General features: G+C 34.4%; 2 protein-coding genes across 3 annotated transcripts; both read left to right on the top strand.

Annotated features, from left to right (window-relative positions):
* The first annotated feature begins 381 nt into the window (after window positions 1–381).
* On the top strand, window positions 382–12,823 carry LOC126686734 (uncharacterized). 2 transcript variants are annotated; one of them, XM_050380958.2, is made up of 27 exons: window positions 382–751; window positions 839–998; window positions 1,404–1,496; window positions 1,585–1,690; window positions 1,826–1,994; window positions 2,114–2,288; window positions 2,933–3,058; window positions 3,156–3,704; window positions 3,866–4,474; window positions 4,815–4,883; window positions 6,000–6,116; window positions 6,201–6,446; window positions 6,560–6,607; window positions 6,692–6,829; window positions 7,635–7,796; window positions 7,885–7,947; window positions 8,028–8,135; window positions 8,239–8,322; window positions 8,395–8,442; window positions 9,169–9,243; window positions 10,088–10,183; window positions 10,270–10,350; window positions 10,440–10,511; window positions 10,952–10,996; window positions 11,116–11,199; window positions 12,067–12,170; window positions 12,291–12,823. In XM_050380958.2, exons 1-27 carry the CDS (start codon window positions 543–545, stop codon window positions 12,433–12,435), a joined length of 3,981 nt encoding a protein of 1,326 aa, XP_050236915.1. In that variant the 5' UTR covers window positions 382–542; the 3' UTR covers window positions 12,436–12,823. The 2 variants fall into 2 exon arrangements, with proteins under 2 accessions (XP_050236915.1, XP_050236923.1); XM_050380966.2 differs by having other exon boundaries at window positions 383–751; window positions 3,869–4,474.
* Window positions 12,824–16,398: 3,575 nt separating this feature from the next.
* Window positions 16,399–20,009, top strand: LOC126664566 (uncharacterized). Its single transcript, XM_050357016.2, has 3 exons — window positions 16,399–16,720; window positions 17,010–17,422; window positions 19,222–20,009. The coding sequence occupies exons 1-3, from the start codon at window positions 16,556–16,558 to the stop codon at window positions 19,661–19,663; spliced, it is 1,020 nt and encodes a 339-aa protein (XP_050212973.1). The 5' UTR covers window positions 16,399–16,555; the 3' UTR covers window positions 19,664–20,009.
* Window positions 20,010–21,683: the final 1,674 nt, after the last annotated feature.

The following is a 21,683-nucleotide window of genomic DNA, read 5'->3' as shown; positions in this document are numbered from 1 at the left end:
TTGTGAGAAATTCAGGGAAGTGACAGTACCACTCCTGATGACCTGAAATGGAACGGGCATTCTGCGCTAGAATATGCGCTGCCTGATTCGCAGATCGTCTCACGAAATTAAAACTAACATTACTTAACTGCTTTGCTAAATACGCACAATCACCTATTAGGATATCCTCAGACAATTCCGGATTCCTATAAGTTAATATTATAAAAATTTAAAGTTTTAGATAAAATTATAACAATCCATAAAATTTGAATTTATTTTACTATTGGCCCAAAATTTTAAATAAAAATAAAATAATAAAATAAATGACATGCAAATTATATCTATTTACAAATAAAAAACCCAAAATAAACGTATTTTTATTAACGGAGACAAATAAAGACTGTAATTTTTCTTGTTTAGTTAGCTATAACGACCAAACAATTCGATTAATCAACTGAACCCTAAAAATCAACAATTTTTCAAATCCTCCTCATTTTCCCTCTCTAATTGCTTATATTCAATGATTTCTCACCTCCTTCACCAGCATTAGGGCTTCTTTAGCAATGGTGGGAATGACGATTAATTCGAGAGACAGGCTCGTAAGCCTATTGAAATCTTCAATTGATAAATCATCAAAGCTCGAAATCTTACGTCAATTGAAGAATAATCTTCAAGAAAACGACGCCGATTCTTCTTCATTGGCGGATTTTCTTCCTCGCCTCTTTGAGTTGACGTCTGATCAATACTCTCCGGTCCGCAAATGTGTCACTGAGTAATGATTTGTCAGAACTAATTTATGTATTTTAAATTGAGACAAATAGAAACATATTTATTGTGTGGTTTTTGTTGTTTTTTGCAGGATTATTGGAGAAATTGGAACTAAGCATGTCGAATTTGTGCCGGAAATTGTGCCGGTTTTGGTTAGTATATTGGAAGATAGTACGCCGGCCGTTGCTAGACAAGCTATTACTTGTGCACTTAATCTTTTTAGGTCTACTCTGTATAAACTTGCCATTAAGGTAAACTTTGTTTTACTTTTACTTTTAGAGGTTGGAAGTCTAAATTTGCTTCAATTCGACTGACTTGAATCCTTAATAGCGGATTCTTGGGTTTGGAAAGGTTATATAGCTGCAAGAAATTGAGTTTTTGCAGCAAAAGTAAATCTAGCCATTTCGAGAAGAATGAAATCATGTACAAAGTGATATGATTCCGTTCTTCCATATAATCCATTCCCTAAATAAGTCATTGACTCATTATAACATTGAAATAAACAGGGAATCATGTCTCGGTTGTGAAAACTTGCTTGTAAAACAGGTCTTTAAAAACATGAACTTGTATAGGGATTATGTGCTTTATAGTTCTTTGTCAGTATATTGCCTTGTTAAAGTATGAATCAACATTCAGGCTTTCTTGCTTTGTTTTAGGGTCTTTACACTAGTGAGTTGGATGATGCGCTTCAGTTATCGTGGTCATCAATGTTAGAGTTCAAGGAAAAAATTTACTCCATAGCTTTTCAGGTAAACATAGACACTCTTAGTAAAATATATATCTGGATTTTCTCATTTTGTACGTGCTATTATTTATTGTGATAAACATGTTTGCTAGCCTGGAAGTGGTGGGGTAAGATTGCTAGCTCTGAAGTTTGTTGAAGCAGTCATTCTTCTTTACACACCTGATCCTAATGGCCCTTCTGAACCTCCGAGTCATGAAGGTATTTTGTTTTAAGCATTTCTTTTGAGATTAGAGGCATCATTAAACACAAGCATTTTACCCAATCGTACTCAATTGCGTGGAATTTGGATTGTTATATATGCTTATGTAGTATGCTTTCGCACCATTTTTGTAGGGGAAACTTTGGAATTTAATATAACATGGTTTCGCGGGGGACATCCTGTCCTAAATGTTGGAGATCTGTCGGTTGAGGCCAGCAAAAAAGTGGGTCTATTGCTTGATCAGCTTAGGTTCCCGACGTTGAAGTCTCTCAACAACTTGGTTATCGTTGTTCTTATAAATAGGTGGGTCACAGACACTAGTTCTTACATTTACATTTTTTGGGGATTTCTCTTTTTCTAAGCATGGATATTGGTCAGTTCATTCCTTGAATGGCACATTCATTCCTGAAATTTCATTGCAGTCTTGCTACTATTGCAAATAAAAGGCCTCCATACTATGGGCGAATCCTGTCAGTTTTGCTTGGTTTGGGTTCCACAGGATCAGATACTGAAATTATGCGTGCTTCTGGTGCAAATCTTGCTTTAAAAAATGCCTTTCTCACCTGCTTGAAATGTATTCATCCTGGTGCTGCACCGGTACGTAATGGTTATAAGTGTTTTTGCATAATCATAGGCCTTTATATTATTTTAACTTTAATATCCACTGTCATTATATATACTTCTAGTGCTGATTTACTCTGGTTCGTCTTTGTAATAAGTTTGAACCTATTGATGATAGTGGGTTCATATCGGAGTCCTTCAGTAGTATGTTTCCAGTAATGGCTTTTGGGTTAACTTTTCATCACTAGGCTTATACATTTTTTTGATATTAATTCTACTTCATTTACATTTTCTTTTCAAGGTGTGTTCCTTTCTTTGCTATCCTTTGTACTTCTTATGCTTACTTTAACCCCTAGCATTTTCTAAATATCGAAATCATGGAAAGTTTTTTTGCCTGGGGAGTTGTAAAGACAAATGAAAATTGTTTGAAATTTATATTCTAACTTATAAGGTTGGCTGGTGAGAATTTTGTGGACTTTTATTGATTAATATATAACCTTCCTTGTAAACTAAACAGATACGCTGTTTAGTATATTTTTCACTTTCAGACTTGGCATTTTCATCATCTCAATAAATTTTTCACTGGATATTTTGAATTAGTATTTGGTGAAATTTTCCCAAATGTGCCTGTGTCTAGCAGTTCATATCAGTACTCATCGGAATTCACTTTATTTTTGAAGTGGCGGGATCGTTTAATTGGTGCACTAAGCAAGATGAAAGCTGGAGGGCTGACTGATGAGGCCCTACGTCTAATTTCCAAGAACACCGGAAGTACAGAGGAGGAAGAAGTTTCAACGCCTGCTCGGGTACCTGTTTTGTACATCATGATGCATATATTTCATGTGTACTCTTGGTAGCTCACATATAATTGAAGCTTATTGTCTAATGTTTAAACATTTACAGGATAGGGAAAATACAACTGAAGTATTGGATGGCGTTCATAGTAAACTCCGAAGAAAAAGATCTGGGGCAGAGGAGAACATTGAGGTGGCTGAAGATGATAATATGTCTGGAAAACGTGTCAAACAAATGCATAGTGTCTCGGATGAATGTACTAAAGAACTGAATACGAATATTACCGTATCTCAGAATGACATATCACCTGATGGACCCACAGAAGATGAAACTGGACCTGTACAACAACTTGTTGCTATGTTTGGAGCCTTGGTTGCTCAAGGTGAAAAGGCTGTTGGTTCTTTGGAGATTCTTATTTCAAGTATCTCTGCTGACTTGCTAGCTGAAGTGGTGATGGCTAATATGCGCTACCTTCCTGTTAGTCATTCACGAGCTGAAGGAGGGGACGAATCACTAGCAAACATGACTATAGTTGGAAGCAACAGTCAAGCCAAATATCCATCATCATTTCTGACGAATGTACTTTTTCTTTCCACTTCTTTCCCTCAAATAGCTTCACGGTTAAATACTATCCAGTCAGCATCCAGTGACGTAGAGGTAGGCTTTATCTTTTTCTTCTCATCATTTTTTGGCATTTGATCATGATGAGCAGTTGATGTCTATCAGTCTATTGTATTTTTCTTTGGTTCATGTTGGGAAAAAAATTGGCCTGTTCAGTTTTAGTTTTACTATACTTGGTTCCTTTTTACTTGCTAAAGCAGCTTACATCACAAGGGCAGGAAGAACACCACGTTGCCTCCACAGTCGATAGAGATGTCGTATATGCTAAAATTAGCCAGGCTGGAAATGAAGTTTTACCTTCTGATTTAGCGGCTCCTTCAAATGTGATTTCATCTGCTATGGAGTTAGACGTTCCATCAGATATCCAAGATATTGGCAATTTAGAGAGTGAGATCCCTGGCCTTGACTCTTGTGCTCGTAATGATGGGTTATCTGAAACCATGGGCGCTTCTTCAATGGTGTCTACTGATATAGAGGATGTCAATCAAGATCAAGTTACAAGCTTGGATGGAAGCTCGAACATGGATATACTTCCAGCAATATCAACAGAGAGGTCGGAGGAACTTAGTCCAAAAGCAGCAGTTGTGGATTCTAATAGCCAGATCTCTTCAACCGCAGTTTCTGTGGGTGTACCTTGTACTGTTGTCCTGCCTAAGATGTCAGCACCTGTTGTTGACCTTGCAGAAGAACAGAAGGACGAACTGCAAATTTTGTCTTTTAAACACATTGTTGAGGCATATAAGCAAATAGCAACTTCAGGAGGTTCACAAGTCCGCTTTTCCTTACTTGCTTGTTTAGGAGTTGAGGTATAAGCTTCCTAATCCACAATCCCTGAAATCATAGTTTTAATTAGACAGTAGTTTGGAAGCATCATTCCTATATTAGGGTTTAGAAAATTGTGCAGATTAAATTTTTATGATGATGATCCTATTTTGCTATCGTATAACCTATGAATCTAATTGCTGTCCTATATGACTCTGCACATTACTTAAGCTATATATATATATATATATATATATATATATATATATATATATATATATATATATATAATGACCTCATTTTGCTACCTGGCATTATTTGTGTGCCTATGCATATGATGATACATAAAGTTAGAATATTGATCAAATTTTACACTTCTTGTAGTTTCCCTCAGAGTTAGATCCATGGAAACTTCTTCAAGAGCATATATTGTCAGATTATGTGAACCATGAGGTAATGAAGTTTCTATTTTATTGTGCAGACATTTTTTTTCTTGTTGAATAAGAGCTAAGTTCTGTAATCATGAGCATTGTGTCAAAAATGTTAGAAGCTAAAGCACAGCCAATGTGGTTAACCACTTTTAAATCTCTGAGTGAGGTGCCCTTTGGTAAGGCGCACATAGAAGATGTAGCGAGCGCTTCTGCTTTTTTCTTTGAAATGCAGGGCAATAAGCTCTTGCTTTATTGGAATATATGTAGTGGATCCTGCATATTTCAGTCTTCTTATATAGCTGCTGTTCTACTTCTATTCATTTGTTTTTACATCAAATCACTTCTCATCTCCCTATTATTTTAATCTTTTGTTTCCTGTGTCCATTTTTAAATTTTATTTTACTCTAATCTTTTATTTTTTTATATTACTGCTGGTAACCCTTTTGTTTACTTCCATAATATATATATATATATATATTTTACTTATAGCTTTGTTTATTATCAATTAAAGAGGGTACTTAATTTGCGCTTTGCGTCTTAAAGAAATATGTCACTTTGAGGGCGCCTTTTCATGAGTGTTGAGCTGGATACATGAAACTTGCTTGCCCTGGATGGTCCTAGTGGCCCTCTTTTCTTATGACATTTGTGTGAGGGCGCATGGTTGTTTTCCTTTCTTATTTGTACATATTGGTGCACTACGTGAGTTGATTAGGCTTGGACTTGAATTAAAAATGTATAATGAAATCCTTTGAGACATGCTGCGGGTCAACTTTTTTGATAAAGAGCTTCTTTTAATTATGTTTTGTGAACTTTTGGTTATATTTTTGAAGGATTGTTTTTGTAGTTCCTCATCTCCATAATGTGCAGTATGCTGTGAAAAGTCTTCTGCAACATAAGCAGCGGCTATTATGATGATAAAATTTTAAGGCCTCGGACATTCACATCTATGGCTCTAATACTGACCCTTGTCTAACCTAAAGGCTTCGGCTGTTTCCAAATCTCAATGTATTATGTCCTATGTGCTTGTATTGGTCTTGCTATGCACAGCTAGTTTTTAATCAAGTCTTCGTCATGACTTCTATTTTCATTATTTTCATAATGAAATGTTTGGCATCTGACAATCACCGAATATCTTCAGGGACACGAGTTGACATTGCGTGTCCTCTACAGGTTATTTGGCGAGGTTGAAGAGGACCGTGATTTCTTTTCCTCCACAACTGCTGCTTCCGTATATGAGACGTTTCTTTGCACCATTGTATGTATTACCCCGTTACATCATTTCTTTTATTTCTCCAAAAGGAATATAATTATTAAAAGAAATATATATCTTCTAATGCAGGCTGAAACACTTAGAGACTCTTTCCCTCCTTCAGACAAATCTTTAAGTAGATTGCTAGGTGAAGCTCCTTATCTGCCAAAATCAGTTTTGAATTTATTGGAATCCTTGTGTTGTCCTGGAAATTGTGATAAAGCTGAGAAGGATTTCCAAAGTGGGGATCGAGTTACTCAAGGTCTCAGTATTATGTGGAGCCTGATTTTGATGAGGCCGCCGATACGAGAAGTTTGCTTGAAAATTGCTTTGCAGGTTTTTTCTTTAATTTAAGGTTTCTTTATATAGAGAATTATATCTGGTTGTGAATTGCATGTGTCACAGTTTCTATTGTTCTTTCTAACTTTCATTTTTATTACCTCATAAAGAGTGCAGTTCATCATTTGGAGGAAGTGCGTATGAAGGCAATTCGCCTGGTACCTGCCATGAACTTGCTTTTGAATAAACAAATTAGCCGCACTGTACAAGTTGTTTTACCATTCTGGTTGTTCATGTTGCAGGTGGCAAACAAGCTTTATCCTATTTCATCCATTGCTCAAAAAATAGAAGATTTTGCCAAGGAAAAGTTACTTTCTACCGTAAATAATGACTGTACAGAGATAATAGACTTGGAAGGATCAGTCATTGAAGCACAGAAGGTTGAATGATTTATTATAGAAATGAATGTTGATTTATCTTCATATTTTCATACATTTTCTGGTATCGAATTTCCTATTTCTTTGAAATGGAAGGACCACGAAACATTTGCATCTCCTTTTTTTCTCTATTGATGTCAAATTATTACTTTATTGAACAAACTCATGTGAGCAACTATTTGTCACCCATCTCCACCAGACCAAGGACACTTATTTATAGAAATTTACTAACGGAACTATTGACATCTGTTCGTTACCAGTCTTATGGTGTTCATGGCCATCTTATTTTCTCTGCATTAATCGTCCTGCACTATTCTCATTTTTATATTGGACTACCATTCAGAATTTGAAACAAAGATTTTGGTTTTTTTTATAATTGTGGCTTAAATTCTCTCTTTTTCACTAATTGAAGAAATAGTGTCATCGAGTGATTACTCCAAATTCTGTCATTTTACGCTCTGTTTCAGAAATGATGATTCCTGATCTTGTTTCCATTAAGGCACGCCCCCTCGTCTACTTCTCTTAAATGATGAGATGGTCTCTTATTTTTCTCTTTTTCCATTACAAGTTAGCTACATGCCTGCCACTCCAATCAAGTTAGTTCTTTTATGAAAAATGGGCAACCAAACTGTTATTGGGCTAGGTGACTTAACTAGAAAAATGAGAAGTGCTGTCATATTCCTCTCCAAAACATTCCAGTCACACCATTGAGTTGGTTATACTATTCAGCGTTTCTTACTTTCTGTGGCCATGCTCCTTTCTTCTATGACAGTACACTGTGTAGATGATTTATATTCATTCTTAACAGGATAGCAGTAAGGAAAAACCATCAAATGATCATAAGTCAGCAAGCCCCACCAGTAAAGACATCTGTGACACTCATCAAGCACACACAGCTCCGAGTGTGTCATCTCTCTCAATAGCTGAGGCTCAGCGATGCATGTCACTGTACTTTGCCTTGTGCACTAAGGTAAAACCGTCTAACTCCTTGTGCAAACTAAGTTCATTTCTGTTGTTTCTTTGGATTGATAGTTTACTCATAATATTTTGATTTACAGAAGCATTCCCTATTTCGCGAAATTTTTGTTATTTACAAGAGTGCTTCAAAGGAACTTAAGCAGGTTCGGTCAATTTATTTTGGAGTCTACTGAGAACACTGTTGTTCTTTCTGCTTCATCTACTTACCAGCTGTATGGTGCAGGCAGCTCATCGCCATATTCCTATACTAGTTCGTACTATGGGTTCATCACCTGAACTTCTTGAAATTATATCAGACCCTCCAAGTGGAAGTGAGGATCTTCTGCTGCAGGTTTTGTAACTGGTCAATCATGTGTTTCATTCAACCATTTCAAAGCTATTCCTTAAATCTTGTCTTTATTTCATTTTTAACATTTTCTTCTCTTCAATTACAGGTCATACAAACTTTGACAGACGGGGCAGTTCCTTCTTCAGAACTATTGTTCACCATCAGAAAGTTATATGATTCAAAACTAAAGGTATTTAAGTTTAATTTTCGAAAAGGTGAATGGGAAGCTATCGGCTGATGTTTCTTCTTTGATTTGTTGCAGGATATAGAGATTCTGATTCCAGTATTGCCGTTCCTACCGAAAGACGAGGTTTTGTCTTCATCACTGCTTTTGGATACAAATGCTTCCCATGTATTTTTATGCATGCTATGGCTGAATTTATATCTCCACCTATTGTGTAGATGTTCATCTTGTAAATTCATTATCATGCATATATCTGACCCAATTTCTTTTTTCTAATATCCATGCAATTTTAGTAATTAAAAATTTAAAATGATGGGATCCTTGTCAAAATTTGGGCAGTTTCACAATTGAATTTTTCATGTGGATATGGATTATCCAGGCTGTTGTGTTATTATATAGAATTCAACCACGATTATGAACTTTAGGTAGACAGTCTATGCCCCATAGAAGCCTGTCTCAGTACATCTACATGATAATGTTGGACTACAAATTCTAATGTTCTAACACTATCTTTGAATTTCAAGATGGCCAGTTCTTTCATGCAAAAGCACTTGGTGTGCAATTTTACACATGGAAACTTATGATTCTGAGTTAGCAGGTTTATTATTTAGTGTTAACTTGTTTAGATGAGCTGGATTGTTAGTTCATATTTTTCTTTTTCTTCGTTTTCATCAGAATTGAAGAATTTTTAATCTTTCATCTTTATTATAGTTGTGCAGATGTATTCTGAAGTCGTAGTCTTATGTTTCTTTCAGTAGTAGCATATCTAGTTCATGTTCAACCTCTTCATCCTTGTGATAGTCTTTTTTTCTCCTAAAACTTGTGTTGAATAGTTTACATGCTGAATTTCAGGTTTTGCAGACCTTTACCCATCTTGTCAATCTTCCTCCGGATAAGTTTCAAGTTGCACTTTCACGTGTACTTCAGGTATCTTTTCCTTAATATTATTTGTATTCTGTAGGGGTTAGTGTTCTATTTTCATGGTACTACCCTTCCAAGTGATATGCATGTTGCGGTGGCAACTGGCATCCATATTCTTGGCACTTCAAATACATTTTTATTGCCTGTCAAAGAATATGCTGTTCAAGTTATGCCAAATCTCATTTATTTATTGCATTGGAATATTATAATTTCTCATGGTACTCTGATGTGCAAGAGACCCTGTGCTATCAGCTACTTAATATGTATTTGAATGAACACATCAAAAATGCTATTTTTTGACAAAAATTTGATGCGAGGATCTAACCATCATCGTCTAAAATTATTTTAACAAAAAGACACTTGTTTAAAGTGCTAATATTTCTTACGACCATCAATTTAACCCTCCTTCATGAATCTTTTATTGTACATGAATCTACTGCATATCATAAAACTAAATCTTCTAGTTTTTATTCTCTGGCCAACTACAAGACGATTATCTATTATTTTATTCACTGGAAGAGGCTCATCTCTTAGCCATTTATGTTTCTTTGTTGTCGGCAATTATGTTGCACATTGACTTTTTTTTTTCAGCATCATATTTCTACATTTTGAACGGTTTTTTCTCGCAAAAATATCTTGATAACATGTACGGATACCTCGTTGTTGTAAGATACTCCTATATGTACAGCCTGTTTATGCGGTGCTAGTCTCATATTCTGTTCCTTCATTCATCTATTGTAGAAGTAGTCCATCTGACTTCTAATCATCTTCACTCGATTCTCATACATTTGATGCATGTTCTAGTTGTTCTTCTGCTCATCTCATATTGGATATTACTTGCGTGATTCAGGGATCGCCTCACTCTGGTCCAGTGCTCGGTCCAGCTGAAGTGCTAATCGCCATTCATGGGATTGATCCTGAAAAGGATGGGATCCCTTTGAAGAAGGCATGTTTTCACTCTTATTACTTTGTTCGTGAAACCAATTGAACGTGAACAAATGCACACAACTGATAGCTTTCTTCTGTGTTCAGGTGACAGACGCGTGTAATGCTTGTTTTGAGCAGCGGCAGATGTTTACTCAACAAGTTATTGCGAAGGTTTTGAATCAGTTGGTCTGTACTAACCCTAACTTTTAATTTTATAATGCAAAGCCTTTTAATTGCGTGTAGGTGATGTTAAAATGGATAAGTTATTCTTGCAGGTTGAGCAGATTCCTCTTCCTTTACTATTTATGCGTACAGTTTTACAAGCTATTGGTGCTTTTCCTGCATTGGTAAGAAACACGCGGCTCCCATGTTTATTAAGTAGCAGATATTCTTTTATTATTTTGAGAACAGTGGTGCTATTTTGAATTAATGTTGAATGAAACAACAGATGAATTAGATTAGGCTTTCCATGTTCATTCACAGTTGCAGTAGGAAATATTCTCAGTATTGAAGATTCAGTAAATGCATTTCAAATATGATGACTTTAATGTGATGGGCACTAAAAAAAATGTAGTGTTGTTTGCTTTAATATGTCGCTCTAATTTTCAAAAATGCTTTTCAAGGAAGTTAAGAAGCCTTTTTTTGTTACTAAAACCTGGTTTGTCCAATTGGAAGCCTTTCCTTTGAAAAGGGCCAGACTTGACCAGTTGTCCACCTGGCTCTTCTAATTTTGTAAGGTCCTAGGATACTAGACTTTCAGTGGACTTACCAGTTTCACTTGTTACAGGTTGAGTTCATCATGGAGATTCTTTCTCGTCTCGTTAGCAAACAGGTGGGTGCTTTTTATGGTTAGTTGACTGCTAGAATGTTATGACATATTTACTTTATGTTTATTAAAATTTCAGCCTGTAACATGTAACATGTTTATACTGATTTGCTGAGTTTTGGCAGATATGGAAATACCCAAAGTTGTGGGTAGGATTCTTGAAGTGCGCATTCTTGACGAAGCCTCAGTCATTCAGTGTGTTGCTTCAGGTAATTTCTATTTGTTCCTTGGCCACAAAGAAAAAGAGAGCGAGCTCATAACCTCATAATTTATCAAATGCTACATGTCTTATAAAATCTAGGCTTATCCCCTTAAAACCCCCTCACCTTTTACCCCCAATTCGTTTGCACCCTCACGTTGCAAAACCACCAAATATACCCAAATTACGACCTTTCACTTTCAATTGCACCCTCAAGCATTAAATTGATCTCTTTTCACTTGAAAAAATAGATTTATTTTTGTTTTAAATAAAATATTAAGTCCTATTTTAAAATATATGCTAAAATTTAAAGTATTCATTTGAACATTTTTCAAGTGAAAAGAGGTCAATTTAATGCTTGAGGGTACAATTGAAAGTGAAAGGTCGTAATTTGGGTATATTTGGTGGTTTTACAATGTGAGGGTGCAAACGAATTGGGGGTAAAAGGTGGGGGGATTTTAAGGGGATAAGCCTAAAATCTATGACTACATTTTCCTTTCGAACTTCTTTTGTTATCATGTTGAAATTATTATCTAGAATTGCTACATCATCCTAGAGATAAGCAGCTTATTGGTTGCAAAGTATTGTAGATTATTGAATATATACAGAAATGAATTGATGAAACCGTCTTATAATTGTTTATTACAAATTGAGTTTTGATTATGCAGCAAAAGAATTGCAAAACTAAAAAGCATCTAATTACCCTATTTAGTTAACCAGTGTTTTTAATTCAATTCCTATAATGGAAAATCTGAACTTGTTATGTCTTGTTTGTGTCCAGTTTGGATTGCCGATTTAGTAGTACAATAATTTAGGGAATACGAATCGTGCTACTTATAACCTCCTGTATGTTTTAATTCTTGTTTTTGCTTTTCAGCTACCTCCACCGCAACTGGAAAACGCTCTGAACAAGACTGCAGCTTTAAAAGCTCCCCTAGTTGCTCATGCTAGCCAACCACACATCAAAGCTTCCCTCCCGAGGTCCATGCAATTTTTTTCCCGGAATAGACTTTATAGTCATAAATTAAGAAAACAAACAAACTTTTAAGAAGATTAAGCAATTTTCTTGTTCCTGACAATAGAAGTTGTATTTCTTTATAGGTCTACTCGGGTGGTTCTAGGAATAGATTCAGATCAGGATACCTCTAGTCAGGCACAAACCAGTCAGGCTCAAACTGGAGATACAAGCAACTCAGAAAAGGAGGTGTTGACCGAGAAATCTAAAGAATCTTCCAGTGCTAGCTGACATGCCCGGAATGACAAGAATTTGGCGGATCATAAATTCCCGCTTCCAGGGAGCTTGCCAAGATGGCGTGAGGTAGATATCATCTGGGTCATCCAAATTCCAAATCGCTGGATTTCCATTTCATCTTCTCTCCGAACCATTGGTAAGGAAACCAAAGGCAAGTCCCCATGTTGTACTATATGTAACATCTTTATACCTTGAGATGAATTTGGCGGATAAAGAGAATAACACCAAGGAAAGAGGTTGGTATGCAATTTTACACAAATTAAAGAGCACCTAATGTAATTTAGAAAGTTTTCGAGAGTTGAATGAAAGAAAAATTGAGAATCTGTGTATTGTTTACAGGTATTCATTATTTATTTATAAATGATTTATTGATTCCTGGCCATTCATCTATTTCTTATAGCTTATGCTTACTGGTCTCGGTTGATTACAGATCTACTCTAACAAGAATTTGGATAAATAATCATAAGATAATTCCATACCCTTCAAATTCGTCAATATTAGTGGAAGTGTACTTAAACAATTATAAAAGAATCAGAGTTTATTTGAATAATAATGATCCTCCGACCACTACAAGAAATGGTCTGTCTACGCTGGTAAAATGTTACAGGCTGAACCTCGGGAGAGGTTCTGCTTAAGGAGCAGAAGGAATAATAATATGATATTTAATCATTTAAGTAATAATTGAATGTAAATTTTAAATAATGCTTACTAATTCGGAACGGAGAAAGTATTAAACAACTAACTGGTAGTATCTGAGAAAGTTACGAACACCTTGTCCGAAGAGACACATTCCAACTCGAACCACTTCAGCCCAGCTTGTATTGTTCTGGTGTGAATATAGGCAGGCAAGCTTCATGTTACTCGTCTCAGATCGAGCACAATCTATATATAACATAACTAAAGTCTTGGAATTTGATAAACGAAATATCAAAATATAGGAATTGAGAAGTTTCCGTACAATATGTTTTCTCGAAAGATTTAGTTGTCTAAATGTGCAAATTTTAATAATTGTTTATAGTCCAATCTGATTTTAATACTGTTTTAGTATGATATAATAACTATTTTATAATTTTATTGCATTTAGTACTTTGTAAATGTTAGGGTTAATTATTTAAAAAACCTCCACCTTGAAACATTTTTTCGTTTATACTCTGATCTAGGAAAAAGTTCATTTGTACCCTTTTTTGATTTTTCGTTTTCAACTGTACTCCAAAATTTTATTTTTTGACAATTTAATTAATTAAATGATGAAAACATTAAAAATAATTAAATAGAAGGGTTATATCATCTTTTTTCTATTTGAAAAAATACAAATAAGTTAAAAAAATGAAGGATTATTTTAAGCTTTTTCTAATAAAAAAAGTTCAATTTAGTGCTTTAGGGTAGAGTTGAAAACGAAAAATCAAAAAAAATGGTACAAATGAACTTTTTCCTAGGTCATGGTATAAACGAAAAAATATTATAAGGTGGGGTTTTTTTTAAGTAATTAGGCCTTATTTAAAAACCACCTACGTTGAATTGTTTTTCCATTTATACCCACACGTTGAAAAAAAAAAACCAATTATACCCATTTTTGGATTTTTAGGTTTCATCTCTACCCACAACAAGGGTAAAAATTACAATTAAAAATTTAATTAATTTAAGGATGAAACATTAAAAACTGTTAAATAGAAGGGCTATATCATATATTTTTCTATTTAGAAAAATACAAACAAATCCTTTAACTTTAAAAATATTCAAATAAATTCTAATAATTAATTATTTTAAACAAAATTATCAAAAAATTAAAAAACACTTCCGATCCACCACTATATTTTTTCTGATTTACGAACCCGTCACATCAATTTTTTATAATTTTTTTTTTCGGTTCTCCTCCTCGAGCTCAGCATCTACTGCTGCAGATCGTGAGGAGCAGAGAGCAGCTCGGTCTCCTCCTTCGAGGAGAAAATCGATTGTTTTTATTTTTTTTTATTTTATGTAAATTGTATTTTTTACGGATTATAATTTTAAAAAATTATTGGTTATTAATATGAATTAAACAATTATTATTTGTTGATTTTTTTAAAGAAGATGGTGCATTTGTATAATTAATAACATTTGAGTGTAATTAGTATATAAATTAAAATTGAAGGATTATTTAAAAAAAAATCAAATAAAAAAAGGTCAATTTAATGCTTTGGGCAGAGACAAAACCTAAAAATACAAAAATACGTACAATTGTTTTTGTTTTTCAACGTGTGGGTATAAACGAAAAAAAGTTCAACGTGGGTGGTTTTTGAGTAATTAGACCTAAATATTAATTATTAGTGGAGTTTTCCCCAGCTAGGAATAAGATAGATAGGATACAAATTACAACATCTTGCCCTGATTAAAAAAAAACTATAAATCGTCTTTTTACTTTCTGAGTTTAAATGTACGCTTTTTTGTTTTGATTTCTGTCATCAACAGAACTTGAATGTACTCAAAGGACGATTTTGAGTGCCATATATCTTGACAAATCCCTCTACATTTTGCTATCGCCGCTAATTCCGATACAAATGCGTTAGAGACTTGAATGACATCGCCCTTCAACTGAATTTTCCTCCACCCTTTTAAGATTGCCGAATTCATAGTAAAAACTAAAAACTCAAGAATGCCCGGGTCCCACATGTGCCTGTAAATGGCGTTGAAAGAAGCGATATGCTCGCCTTTCTCATTTTTGCCACCCCGGCTATCGATTCATATTTTAGAGTATACTTTGTATATCATAAGTGTTTATATCAAAATTAAAATTGCCCAAAGTCTAAGATCCCAAAAGCATAAAGGAGATGCTGAAGTCACAAAAGTTTATAATCAGGATCTTAGCTCAGGATATTCAAGGTTCCAGAAGTTAAAGATATCCAAGGTTCCAAAAGCCAAAGATCGCCAAATTGTCAGAAGTTCAGGATCTCCAAGTTGCTAGGAGTTTAGGATCTTCAGAAGTTCAGGATCTTCAGAAGTTCAGGATCTCCAAAAGTTCAGGATCTCCAGAAGCTCATCCCATAATCAAAAATTTACAACTATGATCTTCAATTTTAGCACGTGTTGGCAGTTTATTAAAGTGACGGCTTTTATGAAGTTAGAAAAAATGGGAAGTTGGAGAACGTGGACGGTTGGAAAGAAATGAGCATCTGACAATTTTTATAGAAGTGGAGAAAGTTGAAAGTGGGCTTGTGGGCAATTATCACCTGACAGTTTTTGCAAAGATGCTATAAATAGAAGAGGAATGCAACGATTACACCCCAGACAGAATCAACAAAAACTCAAATACTCACAGGAGAATATCAATGTAAAGAGCTTTTATTTTATGAAACCACTTGTATCATACTTTTATTCTTCTTGTTTTCCAATATTATTTTCAATTTCAATTACGTCGTCAGTTTTAGATTTTCAATTACAAAAACTTTCTTTTGTTTTCAAAGTTCTTCAGGAGATTTTTTTACGAACCGTTTAAATTTTTTACGTTCTTTGAAAATCGTTCACAATTACTTGGTTATTTTTAAAATCATATTTAAGGTATAATCCTCCGGCACGCTCACTCACTCAAAGGCACAAACCGTTTTCTTAAAAAAATCACAGAAAATGATAAGTCATAACAATAAACTAGCAAGGTAGTTCCATACAAAAAAAGCTAGATAGTGTTTTATATTTGGAGGCATTATATATTAATTGTTAATATGAATTTTATATTTTAATGTTTGAAATACTAATTTGATTATCATTAATTAATTGAAAGTGTTTATTTGCCTATATTTTTTTGTTGATTAAAGAGATTTAATTAAATTCTAAATTTCATAATCTCTTATAATAAAATAATAAATTTACATTTATTACAAAAAAAAATATATAAGGACATACCCACTGATAGAGGCATAGAGCCTTCCTTGCTCTATTACGTTACACTATGTTAAGTAACTTAACTAATTATTTTAGTACTGATTAGATTACAGTTAAGAAACGCAATCTCAAATTCGAACACCAAACCCGACTCCTTAAATTAATAAACAAAAAAAAACACAAACCGCAACCACTTCATAAAATTAGACGCAAACAGAACACTGAAGCCAAACTCAGCACCGCTGAGACGACGGCAGCAATGGGAATAGATTACTACAAAATATTACAGGTAGACCGCAATGCTAAAGACGACGAATTAAAGAAAGCCTACAGAAAGCTGGCCATGAAATGGCATCCTGATAAGAATCCCACCAACAAAAAAGACGCTGAATCCAAGTTCAAGCAAATCTCTGAAGCCTATGATGTAAATTTCGTTTTTATCTTGTTTGATTTTCTATTTCAAAACCCATGTATATTTTTAGAATTTAGATTCTGGGTATTTTGTCAATTTAATTTCTGTGGAAAACCCAGAAACACCCATAAATTGGATTTGGATTTAATTGCTTTGAAATACCCCAGAAAAAAATATGGGATTGTGAAAAGATCATATTTTTTATGATTTTGTATGTATTGTTTGCTGATTGAATTTATTTTGTTTCTGTGCTTATTGGATGAATTGTGTTGAATGCTGTTTTGTTGTTGATCAATTGTAGGTTTTGAGTGACCCGCAAAAGCGGGCGGTTTATGATCAGTATGGGGAGGAGGGGTTGAAGGGGCAGATGCCGCCGCAGGGTGGGGGCGGAGGATTTGGACATGACGGCGGTTCCACGACGTTTCGGTTTAATCCGAGGAATGCAGACGATATATTCTCGGAGATTTTTGGATTTTCGAGTCCGTTTGGAGGAATGGGTGATATGGGTAGTTCGAGGGCTAGCACTTCTTCTGGGTTTCATAGGAGTATGTTTGGGGATGATATCTTTTCTTCGTTTAGGAGTGCAGGTGGTGAGAGCTCTATCCCTCGAAAAGCGGCTCCGATTGAAAGGACATTGCCGTGTAGTTTGGAGGATCTTTATAAAGGTGTTACTAAGAAGATGAAGATTTCTAGGGATGTTATTGATTCTAGTGGGTAAGCTTTTTATGCTCTTTACTACTTTTTTTATTGATTGTCGTTAGCATTAGATATAGTGACGGATTTTTTTAAAATGAAAAATCTTAACTTGAGGGATGCCTATTGCCTGACACTTGGTGTGGTGATAATAACTACATAAGGTTTGAAACATGGTGTTAAAATGGAGTTTGAGATTATGGAGCAAGACTTTCTAATCTTTATTATTATGTCATAGATGGTCGAAGTGCATTGATTTGTTGTTTTAACTGTTAACTCTAGCCTGGGTCTGACATTTTTTGAGCTGTTATTACTGCTGTATATTATTTTAGTTTATCAGTTTTAAGAAAATCCAAATCAAAATTTATAAAATACTGGCAGTATTTTATTTGTGTATTGCAATTATGCACCATAGTGCAATTATAACAGAAGACCCTTTTGAATCAATCCTTCATAATGGTTGGCCTTTAGCAGGTAGCTATTGCAATCTCATCTTGTAACGTATAATTTCTTCTATAGCTTATCTCATTAATCTTCTCGACTGTGCAATCAACACATTTATGCATGAAAGAATTGTAATTGCACTCAGTTAGGTTTGGTATTTTATGTATTGATGTTTTTGAGTTTATGCAGGGTGTTTTATAGCTAACTTCTGACATTCCTTCAACTCTGGATGACTGATAAATGACATAATAGCAATCCGTTGATTTGTTTAAGCAGATTATACAGATTAGAAATTGTTCCTTTCTGATAGCAAGCATAATATACGGTTTAGATGAATCTAAGATACATGAATAATGGTTGCTAGGTTTGACGCTCCGTGGTGCTGATTACGGAGGCCGTTTTCTGTAAATCTACTGTTTATGCTGATTGCATTTATCAAAAAATGCTAGAAGCAACTTCAGTCATTTTTCTTTTATTTTTTTAAGGTCTCTAGAGCATTGTTTCTTTTCTTTGAAATCCTTATTTGGCTGAAGTATATTCTGACTCCCTGTAAAGGATAATGCCATAGTGGTATGTATGCGGCAGCATATCTTATGTCACCTTTGTTAGGTAGAAACTGAATCCCTTTAATCATGTAGGTAGTTTATCTGACTGTTCTTAGGATTACCTTTACACAGTAGCTATAGTATGATTTCTTTACGTAGATGATAGGTCCTGAAAATTTATTTATTGGTCAGACTTTGGCATGCTAGAATGGCGACGGTGCTTGTTACAGGAAGTGCCTTTTCTACCTACAATAATAGCATAGTTTTATATACCAATAGGGTTTAATGGGTTTGAAATTTAACTACATTCATCGGAGATGCGATGGATGCGTCTAGTTTGATTTTGAGAGACGTCACATAATTTTAGAGTTTTTTTAAATGCTCTATGGAGGAAGAATAAGCCACAGGTAATCTCAGTTGGTGAATTGGGGGATGCAGAAATTCATTGTCTAATGTATTGTCCATTGGTTCAATCAAATTCAACGTCTAACTAATTATAAACTGCAAACTGGTACTTCTTTTAAAAATAATTTGGCCCTCTGCTCGTTTCTCTTCTTGTATATAAATGGAGTGCAACTATGAATTTTGACTTTAATTTGAGAGTCGTATGTTTCCTTGTATTTGTGTATGTTTTGCGCTTTTTATTTGGCATATTTTATTCTCATATTGGCTGTCAGGAATTAGCATGTTGCCAAATGGGATAATGGGATAATATGGTACATTGAAACAGATAGATTAGTGAACCAAATGTCTATTAATTGCTATCGACAATTCATGGTTGTTTTATTACGAGCTGTACTATTATTCTCCCGTTATTTTTCCTTAATGTAGGCGACCTACGACTGTGGAGGAGATTCTAGCAATTGATATCAAGCAAGGCTGGAAGAAAGGTACGAAAATTACTTTCCCGGAGAAGGGAAATGAACAACGAGGTGTTATACCATCTGACCTAATCTTCATCATCGATGAGAAGCCTCATAGCATCTTCAAGAGAGATGGCAACGATCTCATAAATACACAGAAGATCTCTCTCGTGGAAGCTCTAACCGGTTGCACAGTGCAGTTGACGACAATCGATGGCCGGAATCTAACCATCAATATTACGTCTATCATTTCTCCCACATACGAAGAAGTGATCAAAGGGGAAGGCATGCCATTTCCCAAAGAGCCCTCTAAAAGAGGGAACCTGAAGATTAAGTTTATTATAAAATTCCCGAACAAGCTCACTCCGGAGCAGAAAACTGGGATCAAGCGGTTAATGTCACCTTCATGAACAGTGATCGTGGCTCTCCCTGGTCCGTACCGTCTCCCACACTTCGGTAAGCTTGCATTTCGTTTCTCTACCGACTTAATCGAAGAAAACTGGGATCAAGCCATTACTATCATGCTCATGATCCGAGAAGGTGGCTTTCCTGTTCTATGTAAGCTTGCATTCATGCTTTTTCTTGCATAATCGAAGACGGAATTTGCGTTGCTGAATGCGTTTTTTAAATTATAACAGCTATTTAGGAGTTGAAACTGTTTTTGATGTTGCATTTATCTATTTTGTTTAGCAATCCAGTGAGAATGTTAATTTTTGGTATTGTATCTATCCTTGATGCAGTTTCCTTTTGTTTTAAGCCCCTTCTTCAGTATTCCAGCATTGTTTTTAAGTTTTTTGTGACTGAAAATACATGGATGTAATGTAGGTCAACCTTTGTTAGGGTTTTGAGGAGCTGCTGGATGAGTGGGTTTACTATTTCTGATATTAAAGTTGTCTCACATCTGGGGAATACTATCAATAAAATAATGATAATTTTTAGGCTTACGGTTCCAGAAAGTTAGAACTTTTGACTTTTTGAAAATCTATTCATTTTTTGTAAAACTTTATAGATCAATTCTAATTTGGTTAATTCAAATATTCAATATTTCAAAACTGACTTATTTATTGTCTATGCGGCGATTGAATGTGTATTTAAAAAAAAACTTAAAAATAAAAAAAGTTGCAAATTGAAATACCACATGATTTGAGTAAGTTATTTTATGCCAATTTGGCATGACATGTAAATACAGTTGAATTGATTTTAAAAATTGGATAGATTTTAAGCGAATTTGTCAAATTTAGATAAATTTGCAATTTTTAAAAGGTTTTGATAAATTTTCAAAGAATTAAAAAAGTTTGGCTTTTTGGCAATGTTAGAATAATTTATTAAGGGTTTTAATTTTTTGTTCCTCTTTTATAAGAAGGTAATTGTATTACGGACAATCTAATTCATGTGCTGCAGCATTGGAACTTCTGCTATTTAAACAAACTTGTCATTTTTGAAATCTCACTCTCGGTCCGTATATCTCTAACGAGAAAAATTATTGCATGTAACTGTTGTGTCATGTCATTCGTGCAATAAACCAATGATGCATAGTCATGTGGAAAAATAAAAGTAATAAAAAATAAAATAGTAATTAAAAGATTTTTTTATCGTAAATGTTCATTGACTTGTTATAAATATAAAATGGCAAAATCAATGCATTCTCAAAAGTAGTTCAGTTTCCTTTTGACGTTTCCAAACTAATCACTGAGCAATAACTTGCAATAGTTTAAAATTGAAAATTGTTATGTGATGCAGCATCGTAATTTAGTTTGATAGCACAAGCTGCCAACTAAAATGCTGGAAAGAAATGGGAGTAGAAAGATATGAACATTAGTTAATTGGCTTAATCACAAAAAAAAACCACATCTTTTAGTCCCTTTTTAAATGCATTCTGACGTTGCAATTTTATCAGTTGCACCCTAATTCGCACCTTTGGTTTTCAATTCCACCTTCAAGTACTAAATTGATTTCTTTTTCATTTGAAAAAAGTTAAAATAAGTCATTCATGTTTAACTTTTTATGTGGAAAAGAGTTCAAACAAGTATTTTATAAGAATTTTTATGAATTTTTCCCGAATAAAAAAAGTCCAATTTGATTTTAAGGGTGAAATTGAAACCCAAAGGTGCAAATTAGGGTGCAACTGATAAAATTACAACATAAGGATGCAGCTGAAAAGGGGGTTAAAAGGTGAGGATTTTTTTAATAATTAAGCCTAGTTAATTCAATCCAAGCCTCAACATCCCCATCAAAAAAGTCTAGTATTCCTTGATTTTCATATATTACCACAAAATAGAAAGCAAAACAAACGGATAGAATCTTGTGAAGGATTGGTAAGTGATAAACAACTATAAGTCTATAATAATGGAAAAGGCAACTGAGGTAAATATGAAACACTTGAAGTCAGAGGGCCAGCAGACCATACTTGCTGAACAAAAGTGCATTTCA

Source organism: Mercurialis annua, linkage group LG1-X (assembly GCF_937616625.2).
Source record: "Mercurialis annua linkage group LG1-X, ddMerAnnu1.2, whole genome shotgun sequence".
NCBI classification, from domain to species: domain Eukaryota; kingdom Viridiplantae; phylum Streptophyta; class Magnoliopsida; order Malpighiales; family Euphorbiaceae; genus Mercurialis; species Mercurialis annua.
Note: the sequence above shows the minus strand (reverse complement) of the source record. Positions and strands in the feature narration are given on the sequence as shown.